Below are 14,345 nucleotides of genomic sequence, written 5' to 3' on the forward strand. Positions count from 1 at the left end.
TATGATTGATTTTAAAAGGCCAAACTCACACAAACTACAACCATCAAGACAGTTATATAAACAATACACAATATATCCAAACAATACATTTACTTGGTATTAATACCAAATAACACAGAAGTGAGGTAGTAGAGTATATAAGCAATTGCCTTTCATAAATATTTCTATGGAAATAATTTTTCCAAAAGTGTTTTCAAGCTATAATCTATAACCATTAGTGAACTATGAAATTTCATATGTATATGTGTGGTACATATGTAAAAATGGAAAAAAGATTAATACAGAAGTATGTTCTTTTAGTTTTGGTATGTTCACTCTCACTCTCAATCTCGTTTATCTATTTCATATGTATATTTGGATTGGATAAGTATCTAAAATACAATCAGTAGTATGATTTAGGGTTTAAAACTATGAAGAAATTCTATAGTATATCCTAAAGTAGAGATAAATTTCCTAATCAAAATTAGTGATTTTATTTATTCAAGGGTAGGAAAGAAGTTTAGAAGATCATATTAGCCAAATACAAAGAATAATGAATATTTTTGAAAATATTAGTAATCTACTGATGGCAGTAATTTAAACTTTGCAAGACCAATGTCTTCTAGACTTTTAGATAGCACCTCATTGTGATAATATTTCACGTGATACCTATCACACAAAACATTTTTCTCTCAGCTCAAGTTAACATGATATTTTTCTTCCATACTTAATAATAAATTTATTTTTTGTTTATTTCAGTAAGATATATTTTTGGTGAGACTTTCTTTCTGAGTACACACAGACACACATCTATAAAAACATACACACATGAATGCACACATACCTTCATTATCAAATGAATGCATTGCTGAACACCCGTAACTATCTGATCTTAGAACCAATATCAGGAATTCTCATAACTGCAGAATACATAATTACTGCCTTAGTGGGTGTTTTCTCAGTATTTAGTAACTCATGAAAAGATCTTTTTCATCACCATTTTAATATCAACATTTAAGTCAAAATTAGCACAAGGAATTCCACCACAATAAAATGTGTGATCATTCAGGAATGGAAATATATAGTTATTAAAACTTTTGTTTTTATTTTCATTTTGCTTATCGATCTCAGTTCTCTCTCCTCCCTCTCTTTTTCCCTTCCTCCCTCTTTCCCTCTCTCACCATCACATGCACCCAGACCACCCTCCCCCCCCTACTCCACATGTAAGGTGATGCCATCCGGGAGGGGTCATCTAATGCTGTCCATCCATTTTAAGTAGGGACTAGGACTTCTCTCCTGTCTCTAGATTAAAGCAGTATCCCTCCATAGGGGAATGTGCTCCCTAAGTCCTTTTGTGCACAAGGAATACATCCTTGTACCACTGTCTGAGATCCTTTAAACTGCTCATGCCTTCTAGCTGAGACTCATGTTCAGGGGGTCTGAGTCAGTCCCATGCTGGGTCCTCAGCTATCAGTCTGGGGGCCCATTAGCTCCTCCTTGTTCAGGTCAGCTGTTTCTATTGGTTTTGTCCTCCCTCTCTGCATCTGGATTCTAGTTAGGCTCAGTGTTTAGTTGTGGGTGTTTGCTTCTGTTTCCAGCAGCTACTAGATGAGGGCTCCATGATGGTGGACAATTTAGTCAACGATCTCATTATCAGGGAAGGGCATTTATGGTAGCCTTTCCACTGTTGCTCAAATTGTTAGTTGGAGTCAGTCTTGTAGGTCTCTGGACATTTCTTTAGGTTCAATTTTCTCTTCAAACCTCTAATTGATCCTTCTTTTATGGGATATTTATCTCTCTCTCTCTCTCTCTCTCTCTCTGTCTGTCTGTCTGTCTCCCTCTCTGTCTCTTTTCTGTCTAAGATTTTTTTAAGTATTGAAAATATTATCAAATGCACTTACAACGTGTACAGCAAATTCTACTTTATCATTCAAGGTAGTTGTTGAAATTTACTTTCTAAATTACCAATAATTTGGCTGGATAAAAATGTTAATTTATTACTTTGAATTAAATTGATGACAAAAATTGAACTGGTGCATATTTTTTTTTCTTGTATAGCAAAGGGATTGCTGTAGGATTCCATTTTTGTTTTCCCCACTTTTGGTAAAAATGTACTTTTGATTTAGTGAGGGCTTTTTATTTATTTTTTATGATTTTCCATTGTGGTTCTTCTTTAAAACAAATATATTTGACCAGCAACGATCATTTTTCTACATAAGCTGTAGCTCTTATAGTCAGGTTACAAACTAGATCAACATTAGAGACATTCTCTTAGAAACTGCTTAATTTTTCTAACAATTATTAATACATTCAAAAGATCTATTAATACAAAGTTGACTCAGCATATGTTAATTTACTTATTTCTCACTGTAAACTATAAAATACATGCTTTTAATCATCTCATCTCAAAGAGAAAATAATTGAGTTAGATTTTAAACCAACTGCTCTTCAGTAAATTATACATTTCTATGAGATTCATGATCTGATATGGTTTTGTAGTATGGTCTACTAATCTGTTTCTATTCTAATCAGGGAACATATTAGAATCTGAGGAATTGAGAAGACCTAAGAATATTTACATCTTAAAACAAAATAAAATCAATAGCAAATCATACTTTTAAAGAGAATCAGGTTAGTTGAAAGCAAGAGAATGAATCTAAGGTAGGTTGAAAGCAAGAGAATGAATCTAAGTTTACATCTCTTGTCCACAGTTGATCTGTGGACATACTTCATTACCCATGTCAGATATTAAAAAAGAAGAAAAAGAAAATCCAACCTTTGGAAGCAATCATAACATGGATGCTCTATTCCTTCTGAGTACCTTAAACCCTTTATGTCTATTAGATTATTGAATGATTTTTAGTGACAGCAAGACACAATTGAAAGTTACCTATGCATGAAAACATGCTATACCTGAAAGATATATCAAGTAGAAAATATATCAAGTTAAGAGCCATAATCCACATCTGTTCAGCTTGCAAACTGTAAACATACATATCAAAAATCACTCAATAATAACTTCATTTCCAGGTTAGTGACTGGGAGCAGAGAAACTAGCTTTCAAATGTCTCATTCATTTTTCTTTGAAATCTAAATAGGGTGGATAAATCTACATTGTAAAATCACACTGACATCAAATGTTTTTGTCCTATCCTCTTCTCACAAACTTGTCACCATTGCCTGTATAACTGTGTTTTTAAAGTGCAGCCCTTACCTTATTTGTATTCACTGCTGTGATGACCCAGACACATTGTGCATTGCTGTCATACTGGAATGGAAAGTTTGGAGATGTGAAGGTACCACTTGGTCCTTGAAGATTAGAGCCACATGTCTTAACTGAAAGAGAAATTTAAAGAGAAATTTCAAACATAGGTATACACCCTGTGTAAAATCACAGTAATCAAATACTTTTCAAAGGATGATAAGTTCAAAATTGCACAATTATGACTGCATTGAAATGCATATTATGATACTCTAATGATAAATATTGAAATTAGAGTGCTTGTTGTATTCTGAAATTTGAAAACTGGAGAGTTTGTACATGAGTTGAAAACTAGTTATAAATAAAACTATAAAATATATCTAAATAAATTGTATATGTAAATCACAGTGTTTTTACAAGCCAAGAGTCATGACCTTGATACTTTAAATGTTGCAAGGATTTGTGAATGCCATTATGACATAAGATAAATTTATTCTGCATAAAGATTTCTTATATAGACAGAGGTATATTTAGCAAATATTACCTTAATACAAAATCCACAGAGAGAAAGCAGCACGGCTTTGGATTGATTGAGCAATTTGAAAATAATTTCTTTGTCACTTAATAAGTATCCAAGAACAGTTAATAACATTTGAGAAACATCAATATTAAATTGACTCATTTTTATTTTTTTTTGTCTGTGAGTTAGACCACCAAGACACAAGACATAAGAAAGGGTGTGCAAGTAATTTTAATACATTTATTCATACAGAAAGCAGTAAAGTATTTTCAATTTTGTACTTGTTTCTTCTTAATGAAATGGTAGTCAATTCTTTATTCCCTTTCTGAACCACAAAGTTCCTTGGTGCTAATAACTGTGACTTACATTTCCATGTGTTATTTCATTAAAATCCCAGCATGTTACTCTTCTCTAACCTGTCAAAAATAATCACTTATATTTTTCAGTAAGCTGTAATTCAGCATGCATCTTCATAAACTCTTATGTCCTTATATGGTTCTTAGCATTGTCATATTGAAGATATAATTATGATAGTCCTAAACATTCACATGATTAGGCTACAGTCATTATTCATAAAAACAGCACAAGGAAATATACACTTATTTATTTCTATGACATAGATCTTCATGTTGGATTTGGTAGCCTCAAAAATAACTGCACCATCTCTTTTCATTCATTTGAATTTCTAGATAAATTTCTCCAGTTTCCAAGAAACTTGATAAACTTCTAATTAAGATGACTTTTGCATAAACATCCTTTACCTCACTCCCATACTCCACTCTTGACTGTAAACACTGCCACAGACCTGTATGAAATTGGTACTTGGATGCATCTGATTTCCTGGTACACTTCCTTCCTCATCTAGGGACTTCTACATCACTTCCCCTGATCTAAATAAATGGCAGCTTATCTATTTTATAAACGCCAGTTTCTCTCTTCACTGAAGAATTCTCTGTGCTATTATATTGTCTAAATTTATACTTGATTACCTTACTTAATTGCATGGAAAAATTTGTGGATATTTCTTATAGGATGAGTTAGAAATTACCTAACATATTATCTGAATGATTCCAGTAGACTTCCTTTCCAGTATCATACCCTGCTATTATTCATATTCACACACTTTACTTGTGCTCATATTGACTCTTGTTCTTTCTGGCATATGCCATACCTAAGTTCCTAACTAGTCATGGTACTCTCAGTTCTAAATTAGTTCTTCTCTAGATGACTTGCAGAAATTATCTCCACTTGAAAAAATCCTATTGCTTATATCATTATTGTCCAAGGAAAGGATTCTCAATTCATCCACTTCTGATATAGATTGCATTCCATATAGAACATAAACGAATAGCACACATATGAAAGTGTTTGGTTACTAATGACCAGATAGACTGTGCGGCTACAAAGACTCTGAGAACATGAGACTGGTGTAAGTAACACTTTCTATTTAGCAATAATCTCAAAAAATTAATTTCCTTTTTGTAAGGCTGGGGAGTTCAAGGCAGGATTCTCTGTGCAGTTCTTTCTAGTTGTCTTGGAACTAACATGGTAGACCAGGCTGGCCTCAAACTCAGAGATGTATCTGTCACTGTCTACCAAGTGCTAGGATTAAAGGCTTGATCTTCCATGGTCTGGCCCCAAATTCATTTTTTGAAATGCATATGCAACTTACAAGCTTCTAAAGGAGTTTATTTATCATAACTGTTAGTTGTTCATGTTTTTCGAGGTACAGGAAGTTTGCTAAAGAAACAAATACACAAGACCTATGGCACAGCTTTGAATTGACTCATAAAACCAATGCTCCATTCATTCCAGTGAAGACTCTATAAGTCTATAGTGGACTATTGAAAAAGATGAATTTAGGTTGTTTTTCTTTTCATTTAAAGGCATATAAAGGAGCTTTAATAAATGAAATGAAATGTTAATTCACTCTAAATGATTGGTCATGTCTCCTGCCTGCAACTGGAGGCTAATTTTAAGATATTTGCTTTTTGAACCTGTATGTGATTCTCCACATTTCTGCTCATGTGTCCATGTGTGTGTTTGTACATATGCATATATATTCGTGTTTGGAAAAGCTGAGCAAATTATATACATGTTTTTCAGGAACTCTGTAGATTTCTAGGTCAGTGCATGAATGCTATTTTTCACAAATTCAATACTGTGAAAGATTGATCAAATTACTACATACTGCTGCCAGTTTTTCACTGCAAAAATAGAACTTAAGGTTTCTTCACCCTTGGATGGAGAATGGAAAGACCTCAGAGACACCTGATGCATGAGGAGAGTTGTACACATATATTCCTAGCAACCAGAAAACATGTGATGTAATTAAATAGAGAAATGACTCAAGACTTGAGGTTTCATGCTTGGCTATGATTGTATTCTGGCTATTTTTATTTTTATTTTACCTTTTAATAACTTTGCAATACCTACATGGGGATTCAGAGATGATCTCTGTGCAGTTTCCTATTATCCGTGGTTATGGTTGTAATATAACTGCAAGCTGAGTTTAGAAGACAGGTTTGTCACTGTATGTATTTTAAATTTTAAATGGCTGGTGAGAATGCTACCACTGGCAATGGTGGCTTATTACTTTAATTCCACCACTCTGGACTCAGAGGTAGGCATTTTTCAAAGCCAGCCTGGACTATATAGTGAGTTTCAGGCAGGTGTAGCTTCACAGGGAAACTCTGTATTGAAAAACTAAAGAAAAAAAAATAATTGGACATAAACCACTCTTAATTTTGTTCGATACTTCCTCATAATGTCATATAATATAGCCCCTTGAAATACAACTAAAATAACATTGTGTGTCCTTCATGCTGACAACTATTCTACTCTATCTCTAATTCTTTCTTCTTCTTGAATATGACTTCGATGGTAACCCAGACTCAGAAAGACAAATATAGTATATATTATCTTATGTATGCTTAAGCTATTATATCAGTGATAACAAAGCTGCAATCCATAAAACCACAGAGTTAGGTATAGAGAAAAGGATGGGGAGGTACAGACAAATAGTATTAGGAAAGGCAGTAGAACAGTTAATTAAGGATTGATGGAAGAAGGCAGGAACAGGAGGATTAACTGGGGGGGGGGCAGGAGTAGAGAGCGATACAAGGGAGGGGTAATGTGGTGAGGCCGTTAAAATTGAGGGCCGTTTGAAGAATAATAAGGTAGCATATAGTAGAAGCTTCCTAAAATGTATAAATACATGAACACTATAAATGAAACCACAAACTATCACTTGTAATCAAGTCTCTAATACTGGGGTATTATTGAGTTATTAGCAAAAAAGGGCCCCATGTGAATCCTTCATGAAACCGGCAATTTCTAAAACTATAGTTCTCCACAAATTAACACCAAAACCCTGTTGCTGAAGATGCAACCCACACAAATCATTGAATCTGGAGAAGTTCATCTTGTTCATACGTAGAGCCTTTATCTATATGTGCTAATATTAATCATTGGTACGGGAAGGTATCTGCATCCTATGCTAAGAGAAATGTAAGTGCCAAGCCAACCATAACCCTTTGATCTACAGTGATATCTTGCCTGCAAGGTATATAACTTTTTCTTAACAGCCAGAAACTGGAAACAACCTAGATGTCCTACATCCAAAGGATGAAAAAAAAAAAAAGAGTAGTACCTTAAAACAATAATTATTCATTATTCAGCTGCTAAAATCTTACATCCTTAAATGTGCAGGCAAATGGATGCAGGTAGAAAAAAATATCCCGAGGGACCTAACCCATGTGAATATAGATAAATATGGTATATATTCATTTATACATAGATATTAGCTCTTAAGTAAATGGTAATCAAGCTACAATTTACAGACCCAGATAATTTAGGTAAAGAGAAGGTCTCTATGGGGGAACACATGGATCTCCCTGGGATGGGGAAATAGAATGGATTTTGTTGGTGAACTGGGGCAAATAGGGATGGGAGAAGGAAGAATCAAATGAAGCGGGGAGGGGAGGAGGGAGAAAGGGCAGAGAGAGACAGCTGGAATTTTTGTGGCATTTGAGGCAGTGTGGAAACCTAGTGCAGTGGATGGAAACTTCCTGGGATCTATAAAGGTGACCCTAATGAGGGCTCCTGATGATGAATGATACAGCTTCTAGACTGGCCATACTCTGAAGCCAGGCAAGGCTTCCAGTGGTGGTCTATTGTTGTATTCAGTTGAGTTGCTGGCCAATGGTGCCACAAGAAGATTCCCAAGCAATCCAAACTTATGTTAGGATTGTAAGTTCAAAAACTCACAATTGGTCCCTGTAGTAGAGTACAACAACATCCACACAGTTCACTAAATGTAGATAGGTCAACATGAAGCCCGCATGGAGCCTTCACTACTACATTCTAATCTATTTATTTATTTGTTTGTTTATTTGTTTATTTATTTTGCAGAAAGGTACTTTCCAGGCTAATTTAAGAGAAATCTGGACACCAACACATCTCCAAAAGCTTTGACCTACAATCTAGAATAAAGGAGGGAAAGATTAAGAAAATGTAAAAGTAAATAGCTCTGTAACATAAGATCAGATTTCACAGACTGTTGGATTGAGAATTATGATTTTATTTCTTTCTGTTTGATATTTTGAAAACAAAGCAAGGACTAAACTCCATACTTTAACTATCCCTTCTACCACTGTAGTAAAATATAAAATAATAAAAAAATCTCCCAATAGTATTTAAAGCCATATACTTCCACACATTTATTAAGTTGTGGTTCAGTGAAGTCTGATTTTGTGCTTTTTGTTGATAACCATTTAAATACACAGAAAAATGCAGATTTAATCATGAATAAAATATTTTTAGGAAAGATTTTTGTGTAGGGATCCTATTTTTATTAATGTTCTATAACAATGCAAAGAATTCAGCAAGTTAGAAGAAATAAAAAGAATCTTGGTCACACATACCTTATCAATAGAGAAATAGGAAATCAGAACAAACCAATAGTAAGAAATGAGGTAGCATCTGTAATGTAAAGCCTCCCGTCAAAAGGAAACCCCAAGAAAGATGACCTCTCTAAGCAGTACTTAAAATAGCGGAAGATCAGGTAAAAACATTTCTCTATATTGTTCAAAACAAACAGATATAAAAGAAGTTCTTCAAAATATATTACATAAGACCATTGTCAGCCTGATATCCAAACCAGATAGACATAAAATGGCTATGGGTCCCCCTCATTGCTCAACACAAATAAAAAAATCCTCAATCAAAATCCATTGAACTGAACCACAACATATTAAAAGGAGTACTCATCATAAAGTCAATTTTATTTCATTATTCAAGGTGTTTAACGGATGATAATTGATACATGTGTCATATCAATATTAAAGGACAATAAAGGACAAAATCATGTGGTTGATTTCAGCAAATACACAAAATATGAGAATTTTTTTTAAAAAATTGATATTTCTGTGTGATAAAAATTCTGAACAAACTAGGTACAGGTATACCACATCTTCATAAATCTTCATAAATTGAACACACACACACACACACACACACACACACATGCTACTTTTATCTGAAGAGAAATGATTAAGCCTCCTTAAGCCAGTGTCTTGAATCACTATTAAGTGTTTCAGTTCTACATTACTTAATTGGATATTTTAGTCTCTCTGTCTTCACAAAACATTGACAAACTGTCACAAGTGAAGCAACAATTAGGATTAATCTTGAAATACATCTTAGTGATATCTGCATAAGAATAGGAGTCTAATGCATGTCTCCACTGAAAGGAAGTGCATAAATAATGAATAATAATGCAATGAACAAAAAAGCAGGAAAGTGGAAACCAAGAAAGATTGTGCAAAAGAAACAGTTGAAATAGCAAAAAGCAAACTACCTAAGATGAGCTAAATCTGATTAAAATCAAATAAATGTAATTGTTCCTAAAGATGACAAGTGCTCATATTTTTTCAAGGTAAAAAAAATGTAGGTAAATTCATTTTTCTTAACTTAATTGTTAGTAGCTTAGCTTTATTCTAATAGTCATTTTTGTGTATTATTCTCTGTTTTAATCACATAAAGCATGTTATGGAATATCTACTTATTTTTTTATTTAGAGATATAGTATATTTTATTCCTTATGTTGATGATTATTTTGTCAGCACTGATTATTAAGGTGCTAGAATGTTCTTGAGTGTTTGAGACTTTCTGGTCAGTTTGGTTAACCAGCCCCTTCCTTCTCCACCTCTACATAGTTATAAGGAAAAAGAAAACTCAGAAGCAGAGATCCACAGCTAAATACTCAGCTGAACTCCTGGAATCCAATAGTAGAGGGGGACGAGTGAAGAGCAGGGGGATCAAGAACATGCTGGGGAAACCCACAGAAACAGCTGGCCTGAGCAAGTGGGACCTCACTGACCCCAGTCTGACAACTGGGAAACCGGCATAGGCCTGAGTCAGACCTCCTGAAGGTGGGTGTCTGTTGGGAGGTCAGGATAGTCTATGGGACCTCTGGCAGTAGAGCCAGTATTTATCCATAGTGCATGGACTTTGGGAGCTCATTCCCTATAGAGGGATGCTCTCTCAGCCTGGATGACTGGGGATGGGTCTGGGCCCTGCCCTAAGTAATGTGACAGATTTTGAAGATCCTCCATAGGGGGCCTTAACCTTCCTGTGGAGTAGAGGGGGATGGGATGGGGAGTTGGTGGGGGGACATGGAGGATGGGAAGGAGAGGGGAACTGGGATTGGTATGGAAAGCAAGATGGCTTTTAATGTAAATAATAAAAAAAAGAAAAACAAACAAAAATAGAAAACACAAACCTGCCAAATCCAGGATAATTGTACAACCTTGGAAATGCTATAAAGATAACACAAGGGATGATCACAGTGAATAGATCTGGGACAAAAACTACAGCCTGAGGAGTCCAATTGAAAAGCATTCTCTCTCCACAGTATAACTGTTGAATCGAAGATACCATGAGACATGGTACATGGAGACAAAACCAAGTATCTGTATTTTAAATAATACTTTTAAATGAAATAAAATTGCAATTAATTCAATTGGTGATGAAGATGTTAATATTGTCATAAAACTGAATAAGGATGTTCTCATGAACTGCCAGAAAATTTGGCTTCATTTTCTGTGGAAACAGTTTTTAGCATCTTTCCAAGTAGATTTATTTCTTTAAATATTAAGGTAGTTTTGTTGTCTTGTGGTTATTTTATTCATGCTGATGTGTGGAATATTGAATCATTGATGACATAACAGACTCAATCCCTAGTATGGAAATTAAATTCAGAACATTTTGTGTTTAACAATGAGCAAAATATTTCAAAGTGACATTCAACATCTTGATAAAGAGAAATACATTTAAAAGGAAATAAAAATATGTAATATATGATTTCTGGAAATGCGTTCAATGAAACCATGTCCTGAGAAATACTGACTTATGGGGACATCTTTTTTACATGCACAAGAATAGCAATCTTTTTTTTTATTAGAACTGTATTACTTTTGTGTAAGTTAGCATATGTTCACCTTGAACATTGATGACTCTGGTGCCCCTCTTACTCTATCTTCCTTCTTTTCCCTTACAAATCTCTCACATATTCTTTCCTTGTGTAATTGACCCATGTGATATCATGAAATTTGCAGGGAAATGCAGGAACCAGAAAAAAAAGTCACCTTCAGACTCAGATAGACAAATATTTTATATACTCACTTATTAGTGGATACTAGCTGTAAAATAAAAGATAACCATGCTACAATCCACAGACTCAAGAGAGGCTGAGTAATAAGGAGAGCTCGAGGGGGACATACAGGTTTCTTTGGAAAAGGGAAATATAACAGATTCCATGAGCAGACTAGTGATGGGAACAGGAAAGATAAGGCAGGGAGATGGAAGGAGTACTTGGGAGAGATGACTGGAATTGGGGGCAGGTGAGCATTTGCAAAACAATGCAGTTTCCTAGTGCAATGGAAACTCCCTGGAATCTATGAGAATGAGCCCAATAAAATGTCTTCATATTGGGGGATACGGAGACCAAATCATCCATTTTCAATAACCAAAAAAGGCTCCCAGCAGTGGGAATGGGACAACAACCTAGCCATGAAACCTTAGACTTAAAATCTGACCTGCCTACAAGATATGCTGGGGTAATGAGGGCCTAGAGCTTGTCGGAGAGCCAACCCATGACTACTCCAAATTGAGGCCCATGCTGAGAGAGAATCCGATGCCTGACACTACTGGATGGCGAGGAACCAGAGGCTGGAATGGCCAAAGACCTAGGATACAACCTAACACAAATGAAAAAAAAAATCTATGAAATGATTTCTAATGATATTCTGCTATACTTATAGATTGGTGTCTAGCCCTGATGTCATCAGAGAGGCTTCACCCAGCAACTGATAGAAACAGAAACCCATAGCCAGATATTAGACCGAGCCAGGGAATGTCACAGAAGAGAAGAAGGAAGGAAGTGTAGGAGCCAGAAGTGTCAGGAACACCACAAGAACACAGCACACGGAATCAACTTGGCAGGGCTCATAGAGGCTCACAGAGACTAAAGCAACAGACATGAGTCCCATATGGGTCTAAGCTAGGTCCTCTGCATATATCTTATAGTTGTGTGGCTTGGTGTTGTCTTTTGCCTGGGCTTGGGACCCTTTTTCTCCTACTGGGTTGTCACAACCAGATGTGAAGTGGAGGTTTCTGCAAAGTCTTATTATATCTTGATAAGCTATGTTCAGGCAACTGTTTCATTTTTTAACAGAAAAATAAGAATATGGATGTTCATGTAATGCAATTTTGAAATTTTGGCAAATCAATTAAAACATGTCAGACTGAAAAAGTTAAATTATGAAAGGGGTACTTTTAGACCCCAAACCATTATTTTATAATATGTGACCTGTGTGTTTATTTTGATATAAAATGAAAATAGACAATAATTTTAATTGCATAACAGTAAAAAGAGTAGAAACAAGCTGATGTTTCAGTTTTAAGGTTATAATTAGTGATAATACTTCCTCTGATTTTCAAAGAGATGTTTTTGTAATGGATTACAAGATAAAATTATAATTTATTTTATTCTCAATAATATTTTGGTGTGAATTGTTATGAGGGTAATAATTTCAGAGACACAGAAACCTGAAATTACTGTACAAGTCTTCATATAAGTATCAATTTTCCCAGAATGCTATTATTTTAAATATAATTAATTTGTCCAAAGAAAGAAATTAAAATTGGTAAATTACTATAGATGAAATTCCAGCATCTATTTAAATTTGTTTGGTGCCAATTACTTTCTCTTTCGAAACTGCCTTTTTGTTTTTCTATGAAAAAAAAAATTGGAATTATATTCCATTGCTCACTCATCCTTTCCTTACACATATTTTACATTACTATTTTAACAATTGTCATTTTATTTTTGAATGTACACTTTGTATGAAAATCAACACCCTTAATAAAATCAATGCTAGAAGAAAGGTGACAATGAGATTCTGAGCTGGGCCAGCTTGGGGCCAGTCCCTAAGCAAGGCAAAACCACACAAGTGATAGGGGACACAAAGCCCTTAGTTATCACTGTCTGTGTTGTGGTATGAACACCTTAGCAACACAGTCTCACAGATCTTTTCTTCTGAGAGTTAGTTAGTGACAAAGACAAATGCTACAGGATGTTTTAAACTCCACAGAAGAACACAAGCTTAGTCCTTTAAAGGTCAGTAAACAAAACTGCACTGAGCTTTTCAAGATGCCCTGGCATCTCTGCATGTGCGGATCTTCTAAACACTGTAAAATGCATCTTTTGAGAAAAAATACCATGGATATAAGGCATGGAGGCATAGCAGCTTTACAAATTGTCACCGGTCAGTCTGTCAACATCATCCGATGTGAGTGATAAGAAATAGTGCTGCTTCTTTTTCTCAGCCTCTCAGATTTATGCATTATCCCTGTGCTCATTTGCAGTTCTCAGTGAACAGCTGTAACAGGGATTCCCAACTCCTGCAGTGACTTAGATTAGAGATGGACAGCTTTGCTGTGGAGGGTTCGACTGTCTTACAGAAGGTTTAGAGGCATCTGCCCCTCTACTCATCCAAGCTTCTCTCATGTTAAGTTCCCCTTTCTAGTCATGACAATCAAATCATGTTCTCTGGGGCAGGAAAATCCATGACCGATCTCTTGGCAACTCTTTTTTTTCTACTTAATCTGAACAAATTAATATATACAGCCATTTCCTTTGTAACAATTTCATTATCTATTTGAACTAGAAAATTTGGTAGCAAAGAAGAATAAGGAATAGGGTAAGTTCATTTATTGTGATAGTAAGAAAATAATTAAGGAGGTTTTAGAATATTACTGCCAGTAAAGAAAGATTTGTAACAAAACAGAGTAAACATTTATTTTCTATTTCTTGTCCATTATTCACCAAAACCCTACTCATATTTTAGAGTATTTTGGTTGTTGTACTTGTTGTTGTTGATTATTTGTTCATTTTTTGGATGAATGTTTATTTGTTTTGATACTCTTCTTGGATGCTAATATATTTTAAATCTGAAATTTCCTCCAAGGGGCCAAGTATGGATAGGTTGAGCCCCAATTCAAGAAGCTTTTTCTAGCTGGTGAAACTTTTAAGATTTGGGGCTTAATTGTAGGCTGTAGATCACTGGTTGACTAAGCCTA

The 14,345-nt window shown here is 34.9% G+C and overlaps 1 protein-coding gene across 1 annotated transcript in view; it reads right to left on the minus strand.

The window, feature by feature from the left end:
* Positions 1–14,345, minus strand: part of Csmd3 (CUB and Sushi multiple domains 3) — a 1,059,412-nt gene that overhangs the window by 549,255 nt on the left and 495,812 nt on the right. The window contains exon 11 of the mRNA XM_051202442.1: positions 3,194–3,315. Coding sequence (XP_051058399.1) covers positions 3,194–3,315 — 122 coding nt within the window. The remainder of the gene's footprint in view (positions 1–3,193; positions 3,316–14,345) is intronic.

Source organism: Phodopus roborovskii, unplaced genomic scaffold (genome assembly GCF_943737965.1).
Source record: "Phodopus roborovskii unplaced genomic scaffold, PHOROB, whole genome shotgun sequence".
Taxonomy (NCBI): Eukaryota; Metazoa; Chordata; class Mammalia; order Rodentia; family Cricetidae; genus Phodopus; species Phodopus roborovskii.